The following is a 10,026-nucleotide window of genomic DNA, read 5'->3' on the forward strand; positions in this document are numbered from 1 at the left end:
TAGAAATTCCGTGGTTAACCAAATTAAGGAAAAATGTTATTTTTGAATGGACAGCAGAAGATGTTGCTTTAATTAAACAAATTAAAGAAAATGTTAAAACTTTACCAGATGTTTATCTTCCTAAAACAGGTGATAAATTAATTTTAGAAACAGATGCCTCAGAAGCATGCTTGGGATGTGTTCTTAAAGCAATACCAAGTAATTTATGGTATGAAAAAGAGATACCTTTATCAGAAAATGGGATTACACCAAGAAAAAATCCAATACCCATAAAATTACAAAAAAAAGAGTTAATTTGTGGATATAATTCTGGAACATTTAAACTAAATGAACAGAAATATATTATTTTCGAAAAAGAATTACTTGCAATAAAATTGGCAATAAAGAGTTTTCATATTTATTTAGCCCCAGAAAATTTTATTGTACGCACTGATAATAAGGCAGTAAGAGATTTCTTGATTAATAAAAAACCTATTGAACAAGGAAGAAGATTAGCCTGGTATAATAAAATTTCTGAATATACTTTTGAAGTAAAATATCTTAAAGGTACTAACAATTTTCTTGCAGATTTTCTTATCAGAAATTGTTTTAGAAAATTAAATTGCTAAACAAGTAAATTTAATTTTTACAAAAGACCTCTAGACCAAGAGGAAACAATAGATAAGGGTAAACAACCCGCTTAAGGAGATTGGGTGACAATTGCTTAAAAAGCAAACCCCAAAGAAGAAAAAGTTTATGTTGTGTTTGCAGGAAAACAATCTGGAATTTACACAGAATGAAATGATTGCAAAACACAAGTTTGTGGATATTCAGAAGTGAGCTATAAAGCATATGATAACATGACCAAAACTAAAAACACTTTTTACAGCGCACCAGCTATGCCTGTTTATCAAAAGATTTTTGTCAAATGAGAACTAACCCAGTTCCAACTAATATTCAGACATCTAGACCAGATGAATCTGAAATAAAAGATTTTTTCAATCCTAGTATATCCAGAGAAATTTATACAGAACTCAATGGAGTTTGGAAAACTCACATTGTAGACAACAAAGTGAAATTTCGAAAACACATGGGAGTTTTGGCCAATAAATTAGCTGAGCAAACAGCTAAATTAAAAGATTTGTAAAATTTTTGTTTCAATATTCTTAAACAAATGAATTGGAATGAAGATTTTAATTTTGAAAAAATAAATAATTTTCTTCATCTATCAGACCTCATATCAGATGAGTTTTATGATCCAGTTTTTGAACAAATAAAAAGAATTTGTCTTTTTGAAAAAGCAAGAACTTTGCTTGCAAAAGAAATTTTTATGTTAATCAATAATCGGGTTGAAGATCATCATGATAAGATTAGACAAATCTTAGAACGATCTTATGATAAATTAAATTTGAAAGATGAAATTCCCAAAATAACCATCATGGCAAACCATGACATGTGGTTTTTTGAGGATATAGATTGGGGAATAACTAATCAAGTTATTTTTCAAATTTTAGATCCAATTCAATGGATAGATTATCCAATTATCATCAAAACAATGCTCTCATGGATAATAAAAGGCTTTCGATGGAGCAAATATTTTACTTTTTAGATCTTCAGTACTGTTGGTTGGCGAGAATGAGAACAATTTTTCCAACCATACCAGATTTAGTATCTTAAAGAAACTGAAGATTTTGAATTTGAAGATGATTATTTAGATGAAAATCACTAAAGAGAGCGATTGGAAAATATCCAAAAATTTTCTTTAACAGAATATTGGATAGACAGTCTAATATCTGTTTCACAAGCAGCGTCCAACATCCATGGCTCAGCAAAATTGCCATTCATGGTTATAGATGGAAGAATATTATTTGTAACCCATTTTCCCATAACATATCAAAAGTCTCCAACGCAAATTAATGAGGCTCTTAACATGTTAATAAATCTCAAAAAGAGAAATAATTTGGATCTTCCTTTGGAACTAACCATGACCGAGGATGATGTAGAACATTTCTGGAATGAGCAATACAGCCAAGATCCGGATTCCCCTCCATCAGAGACTGATGAAGAATATTATAATCTCATCAACAGGATGGAAGCATAGTGGACCCCCCTATCAAATGCAGCTGTCTCTTGATCGACTCCAACCTTATCCAGGACACGTGGAGCAAGTTGTATTATTTGGCGGAAAGTGATCAGCCACATCCTTTCAACCGATACTACACGACAAATCAACTCAGCCAAAACTTATCTACAACAGTCTATCTCTTTGAAAATCGGGAAGGATAGACAGTGTGTATCAGTGTATATAATTGTAAAAACTGTAATAAAGAGCAAATAATTGTAGTCCTTTTGTGTTTATTTTTGTCTCTTTGTATTTACTCTTAGGTAGATTTTTCAAAAAGCCTATGACTAAGTTTGCCTAAAGAGTTAGAAAAATTGGCAACTTTTAAGACGTAAAGTCTTACAAAGTTAGATATGTTAGATATAAATTAGATATGCAATAAGTTATATTTTGTTTGTATTCCCCTCTTGTAAGTCTATATATTGGCCTTTATGCCAACATAATAAGACATATAAATTCCCTTCAACTTCTCTCTATCTTTCTTCTTTGTCTCTAAATTTTTTATCATAATTCTTTATTCTATAACTCCACCAGAATTCATAAATAAAAACTCCTTTCTTCCTTGTTGACTGGCCACAACAATTTGTACTTGTTTGGGCTTCCGAGGAAACTCATATGGTTGAGTTTTCAAAAAATCTGTTTTATTTTTTATTTTTTAAAACTAATAGTAACAGTTTGACAAAAAAAAAAAAGAAAAGAAAAAATCATAATTTTTATATGTACTTGACTGACCACAACAATTTGTGCTTGTTTGGGCTTCCGATGAAACTCATATGGTTGAATTTTCAAAAAAATCTGTTTTCTTTTTTATCTTTTAAAACTAATAAGAGTTTGATAAAAATAAAATAAAATAACTCATAATTTTTATATAATTTTCTCTATTTTGAAGGAAAAATATTATTTTGAAAATTTGGTCATATATATTTTATGTTTATTTTAATCAAACTAGTTTTTAATATTTTTTTTTAAATCAAAATTTAAAAACTCAACCAAACTAATTTCTCTCAATTTTAATTTGAACATTTTGGAATTGAAATGAAAGTATGTAAAAATCCCACTGCTTGCATGCCAACTGTTCAAAAAAAAAAAAAAAAAACTGCATGCTAACAGTATCAACCTGCACAACTGAAAAAAAATTACTGTCTCTGTCACTAAATATATGGACTCTTCTTTTGATATGTGCTACATATGCTTTTTGATAAAGTAGTTATGGAAATGGCCAACATGTTAGAGTACAGGGTGCCAAGGTTTGTATTGCATGTTTTCGAGTAATGTTACGGATTCTAAATATTTTATCAAATTTTTCATATGAGTGTAGATTTGTGTAAATCTCACTCCATGTGAGAGGTATGATAAAATATTTGATAAAATATTTGAAATACATAACATTTATCTTAGTATTAAAACTTAAGGTTTTGGATGATCATATGTACTATCCTTTATCCTCAATTTTTTGTCCTCTTATTTCAACTTATTTATAGCCGTTTTGATATTGAGATTCTTGGAATCATAGATTTGAAAGGAGAAATTGAGAAGAAAAATTCCTTACAGCCAGCTAAATGGGTTAGTTGATTCAATATTTGATACTTTTTTATAATATAACTTTTACTTAAGATAGCAATCCAAAACTTAAATTATCCGAATATATTTTAATACCAAGAATTTTAAATTTTGGATAAAATACATTAATAGATTTTCGTGTGACTTTGGTCTTTTAAATTATAATTTTGTCTAAAAATATAAATCTTGTTAACAAGTGTATCTAGTATACAAGAAAAAAGACAAAAACAATTTGAGGAACACGATACATTCTTTATTGAAATGAATATAATTTTTAACATTTTCACATATATTTAAAACATTTTTTAGCTTAATTTCATGGTACTCTTTAGCATTCGCCCCAAAAAATAGTATTTGAAGAAATGTACAGCTAGTTAATTACCTGAGAAGAGCAACATTGTTGAGAAATGTGAAGCATAAAAAATAAAAAATAAAAAAGAGGAGAAATTGCACTTCAGTGCAAGTTTTGTTTAAAAAAAAATTACAAATCCGTGAAAAAATTTATCAATTTTAATAATTAAAATTATAAATTTTTTCATAAATTTATAAATACTTTATAAAAATACCACCGATTTGCATTTTTTTTAAAAAGAAATGTGGTTTCCCAAGCTTAAGTACATTTAAAAAGGATCTAAAAAAGAGTACATGCTAGCAAAGTATTAACACTCTAAAAGACCACCATTGGCTTATAAGCTACGGAGAAACCAAAGTTGTCATACTCGACTAGCATCTAAACCTTTTTCACCATTGGAAAAAGAACAAGTTTGAGAGAGAGAGAGAGAGAGAGAGAGAGAGAGTTAGTTTAGTAACAGAATGAAACAACTCCACTAGAAAGGAGAGACACCCACATTAGCCGGAGCAAAGAAACCATCTTGCATGAGCACATCTTCTCCCTCCTACACAAATATATCCAAATACAAAAAAAAATTAAAAGTATATATATGTAATGTATGAATGTTTCTTCTTTTTTTTTTCCTTAAAAATAATTGTATCAAAATACATATTCATATCAGCAATATATGTTATATGTATTGATATTGATGATATAGTCAATATATTGATAAATATTGATATCAAAAGTCTTGGTAAATACGTATAGATATCGGTGATACAATTGATATATCAGAGAATAATGATATTTTTTTAGAGGGTCAGATAATAATAATATTGAAAATTCAAAAATTCAATATGTATATTACATATTATCTACTAGGTCGTATATCTATACTATATATTATAGCAAAGGAACTTTTCATGAGAAATGTTGTGAGAGCTCCAAAGCTTTCAACTAAAATTTTGAATTTTTGAATCAAAAAATAATTTAAAAAATACCGTTGGCTAACACATCAATGTAATAATTATAAAAATACTAATTATTTCATGACTTATGTTTTTCAAAAGGAAAGTTAAAAGAAATTATTTCCTATTTTGTCTAAACCTATTATCTCTTAAAAAAAATTCAAAATGATAGATTAAAATTTCTTTTTCCTTCTCTTTTTTAGCTAGGTTTTCAAAATTATATTTTAAATTCTTACATAGAAAGTACATATGTAACAAAAATTATTAATAATTAATTAATTATTTTTATTAAAAATACACTTATCAAATTTGTTTGGTTTAATTTTTTAAAATTATTTTTGAGTTTTTGTTTTTGTTTTTTTTTTCAATCTTCAATAAATTCTTTTTATTTTTTCATATTTCAATCAAATACATCGGACTAAGATATTTAGGGAAATTCTAAGATAGACTTGTTTAAAAAGGGCGTACCATACATACTAAAAGGGTATGTTTACTATGTGTGAAATTGAAAAGATCATAGCATATTATAAGAAAGTTGAGAGTTTTTCTTCTTCTTTTTTTTTTTAAAAAAAAAAATGCTACATCAACTTAAATAAAATGACATGGCACATATGATGCGTGTGCACAAATTATTTGGAAATGTAAAAATAAAATCGAACGTAGGTGTAGAAGAAAGAAACTGAAAAAAAAAAATCAAAATTTAAAATAATAACTTATATATTTACTTAAAAATAATTACTTCATATAGCAGGTGATTTATACAATAATATAGGTCTATTTGGAAAGTCACAATTTTAGTAAAAAAAATTAAATTTTTTCTCTATTTTTTTTTTACACATTCTTTCATAAAAAATTTAAAACCTTACTAAAAAAATTCAATGCCAAAAACATTCCACAGTTACTATTGATACACACAGGAGAAACTTGTGTGTGCAATGAAGCAGAGCAGAGAGAGGAGGGGAGGAAGCTCTACAGTTACAGTACCTGTTGGAGCACAGTAGTCTTCTTCACTGTCTGATCAGGCAAGAGACCAAAGTGAATATGTGGTAAGTGGGCCCACTGTGAATTGAAAAATAAATAAATAAACAAAGCCCAAAAAATAAAAATAAAAACAAAAATGAGTACACAAAAATGAAATCCTAATTAGCAAAATAAGTGTTGCAAATTTGTAATTTGTATACATTTTTTGCAGCAGCACTGAAGGCATCTCTGTGGCTAATATCTGGATTTCTTGCTTTAATACGTTGAATTTCATCCCTGTAAATTGATACAACTTTGATTCAGAGCAGAGAGAGAGAGAGAGAGAGTTATTGAAGGTAGTACTCGATGATTACTCACTTGATGAAGCGATTGTACGCAGAGGGAACTCTCTGCCGCTTCTCCGGAGCTGAGACCATGTACAGACCACACACAGACACATTAAAATCACTTTGCTGACATATATTTTACTTTTAAATGTGATCTTTTTTAAATTTATTTTAGATTATATTAGTATATTGTTTTTTATACATTTTTTTTAAAAGAATTAAAAAATTAATTTTTAACTAATTTTTTAAAATAACTTTCATCAGTATCTGACTAATAGACTAATGCCTCATTTGGAAAGTAATTATTTTAGTTTAAAAGTCAAAAAGTTATTAAAAAAATTAAAAAATTTATAATCTATACCAAAAATTTAAATATTTCATTTTTTTTTACTTTTTGTATATTTTTTTATAAAAAATCAAAAAGTCATTTTGAACATACTAACTTTTTTTATCTCATATTTTAATTAAAAATTTTAAAAATTACTAAAATAACATGTTTCTAAACAAAATCTAATTCAAAAAATTAATCTCCGCATCTATTAATTGAAAATTCATTTAAAATCAGAATAAAGTCCTATATAACCTAGCCCAAAAATTAATTACACCATGAAGTTCTAATCACTCTCTCTACTGTCACTTCATCAATTATCGTGTTATCTTTCTATGCTACTTCATAGATTCTTTACTATTTATGTTTCCTAGGCATTCTTGTCAGGTGTCAAAGGAGAAAGGAAAATTCATTTCCGAAACATCTAAAAAAAAAAAAAAAAAAGGAGAAAGGAAAATTAGAGCGGTGAGAAAAAAATTATTTATAATGATATAATTTTATTGTGTGTATTATGTAAATACATTCGTATGCTTGGTAGTTGGTATAACTTTTTACGTGTATTGTAAAAAAGAAATTATTTATAGTGTATTTTTTTTCCTATTACTCTATGTATTTACAATTTCCTAAGGAGAAAGTTTCCTTGGTTGCTTTTGATAATCTATTCGTTTTTTTTATTCAAATTTCAAACAACGTTAAGACATAGGATTTGTGAAAGCAATACAGGTTCCTTTAAAGGACAATGTTTTAAAAGGAACCAAAAAAGAAAAAACAAAGAAAAAAAGAAAAAAAAGAAGACACACAATGACTTGTTTTTCAGAATGTGTTAGTGCATCGGTTGAATCATGGGGACATGCGGAATGGAAGACAGAAAGTAAAGGGAAACTCTATTGTTACATAAATTTATGGACAATTTAAGAACAGAATCATGTATCAGTAGCAACTTAAAAAATTCAGTTCAATTTTTTTAAAAAAAAATTCTTTTACAGCATAATTTTGTATTAATTTTTCTTACGATTATTCTATTTGTATAATCTTAGTCTATGTAAAGCACCGGAAAATTAGGCAAATGTGGGTTTATATTATAAGAAAAAAATGGCTAAGTGCGTAAAATTTGACCACACAATTAGATACAACTCTCTCATATGAGATGAGATCTATTAAATGTATATGAGTCTCACCTATATAAAAAGATTATGTCTGATTCTATAATCTAAATTCTATAAGAATGTTAAAACCTTAGATATATCATTGGACTTCTAATTGATGTGTGTTAATTAGTTTATATACATATTTTTCATGTACGGTTAGGGCTAGCACAAAAGAAAATGGAATTTGGGGGATATATTTGCATATTAGTGAAAAACTTTGCAACGTCAAAAGATAAATTCATAAACTTTTTCATCAAACTGAAATTATTTTATGAAGTTTTCACTAAAATGGCATTTTCTCTTCTTTTAACACTTTCTTTTCTTGATTAGCTAAGAGAAAAATACGAGGATATGTTGAAAATACTTTCAAAACTATTTTATTTGGAAAAAGAGGCAAAGAACCCTAACTAAAGTTTTCTTTGAAACAAAACAGAAGAATATGCTGTGAATCTCACGTCTGTTGATGACTGGGGGCCTTGGAAGTTCATCAAGTCCTCCTCGGAGCAGTACACCGAAGTCAGTCGAGTTGGTCTCGTTGATCAAGAAGTTCTGAGTAGGGTTTGGGATCTCTTGCTGCAACATAAATATCCCAAAACAAGAACATGTCAGTGCCTTTCAAACAAAATTAAGCTAAGAAAACATGGACAACAAGAAGTGAAATCATATACCAGAAGATTATGGGAAGGAGAGAAGAAAGTGTGACCCAAATGAAGCTGATTAGTTGAAGGCAGAAGCAACCCGAGCATGTTCACCGGCAGGAGGTTCGTGCAGTGGCCGCATCGAACCGTGACAGTCTTGAACAAGCTGGTGCAAGGAACACTCACCTGCCATTAAAACAAAGAAAACCCATAACCAAGATTCAAGATTTGGTTTTTCCATATCTATAATTACTAATATATCGGCTCATACCGCACTATATCTACCTATATATAAATGTATTGCTGATATATATATATATATATATATATATTTAATGGACAAAAGTTAATAGCTAGTTGCTATTGGAGAGTTCAACTCTCACACTCTTCCTGTAATCATTTAAATCTTATCCCTATTTCTACTCCTATCAGAGTGAAATTCAGGACCACCCCTTAATTTTATTGTTGTGTTTGACTGGAGTTTTTGAAGAGGAATTTAAAAATAAAATAAAAAAAAATAAGTAATAATATGAATAAAATATATTTATATTTCATTTAATTTTACAATCCTTTCCACTTTTATTTTCCCAAACTCCTGAGAGACTTGGCTGCCAAAGAGTTAGACTAACAACCTCTTGCTTGTATTACTCATACTGACGTATCTTGGTATCGTTGTTATCCTAATTGGGTTGACTATGAGCAAATGATTTTTGTTTACATCAATAAAATTCTCTTCTTCTGTTGATAAAAAAAATAAAAAAAAATAGCAAATTGGTGGGAGGCAAAGTCAAAGAAAGGTAGCAGTACCGCGAGGACAGTGTTGCAGATGTTGCAATGGAGATAACAGAGTTGCTCGGAAGGAGGGAGGTGGTGTTCCTGTGACAAGGTAGAAGAAGAAGAGGAGGAGGAGGACATGTTTGATTCCTCTCTGTTTCTTTTAAAAACTGATTGGACGGTGTGATTGATTGATTGATTGATTGATTGATGGGGTTGACAGATTAACCACCACCTTCTTGGATCTGCCTTTTCTTGATTATGAGTTGTGTGAAAGAAAGGAGCAAAGAGAGGAATAAAAAAGAAGTTAGAAAAGAGAGGGGCAGAGTGAGGTGTGTGGTCTATGTTTGTTTAGTATAGATATAAAAGAGATGCCAGTATGGCCAATTCTCTCTCTCTCTTTTCTTGATACTGTAATTTATTTATCAAAATGCTAATCACGATCTAATGATTGAATATTGATCATTAATCTTGATACTTGAATTCAGATATGTGCAAAAATTTATAGAAATATGTGAAAAATTGTTTAAAAATAAGTAGAAATATTTAGAAATATAACAAAAATGAATTGAGATTGAAACTATTTTATGGTTATCTCTATCTTAATAAGGGCGATCATAAGCAATGATTATTGGTTTATAAGTTGGTCATAGTGCATGTATGAATGAATTCGGATCCTTAATGCACCAATTACCTCCACTTTAATGATATAAATCACATATTTTAGAAATTAAAACTGTAATTTTTTGTTAAATTTTTATTCCTAATTTTAATAGATTCCTAATTTTAATAGAGTCTATTGACAAAATTAAGTTAGAGTATCAAATTGAAATATTTTTCATACATTAGATACTAAATTAATATAATTTGA

The 10,026-nt window shown here is 28.5% G+C and overlaps 1 protein-coding gene across 1 annotated transcript; it reads right to left on the reverse strand.

Annotated features, from left to right (window-relative positions):
- Positions 1 to 4,258: 4,258 nt before the first annotated feature.
- On the reverse strand, positions 4,259 to 9,551 carry LOC114324108 (axial regulator YABBY 1). The gene is made up of 7 exons (XM_028271835.2): positions 9,189 to 9,551; positions 8,412 to 8,567; positions 8,199 to 8,316; positions 6,299 to 6,347; positions 6,142 to 6,217; positions 5,945 to 6,019; positions 4,259 to 4,557 (listed from the first exon to the last, which is right to left on the reverse strand). Exons 1-7 carry the CDS (start codon positions 9,294 to 9,296, stop codon positions 4,489 to 4,491), a joined length of 651 nt encoding a protein of 216 aa, XP_028127636.1. The 5' UTR covers positions 9,297 to 9,551; the 3' UTR covers positions 4,259 to 4,488.
- Between the last annotated feature and the right edge of the window lie 475 nt (positions 9,552 to 10,026).

This window comes from Camellia sinensis, chromosome 11 (assembly GCF_055761805.1).
Source record: "Camellia sinensis isolate YWXY chromosome 11, ASM5576180v1, whole genome shotgun sequence".
NCBI classification, from domain to species: Eukaryota; Viridiplantae; Streptophyta; class Magnoliopsida; order Ericales; family Theaceae; genus Camellia; species Camellia sinensis.

Excerpts from the sequence above, each read along its gene's own strand:
- LOC114324108 (XM_028271835.2), bottom strand. The coding sequence starts at position 9,296 with ATGTCCTCCTCCTCCTCTTCTTCTTCTACCTTGTCACAGGAACACCAC. Across the intron at positions 8,568-9,188 it reads TCTGCAACACTGTCCTCGCG|GTGAGTGTTCCTTGCACCAG; the intron begins GTACTGCTACCT and ends TTTTAATGGCAG. Across the intron at positions 6,348-8,198 it reads GCCCCCAGTCATCAACAGAC|CTCCGGAGAAGCGGCAGAGA; the intron begins GTGAGATTCACA and ends ACATGGTCTCAG.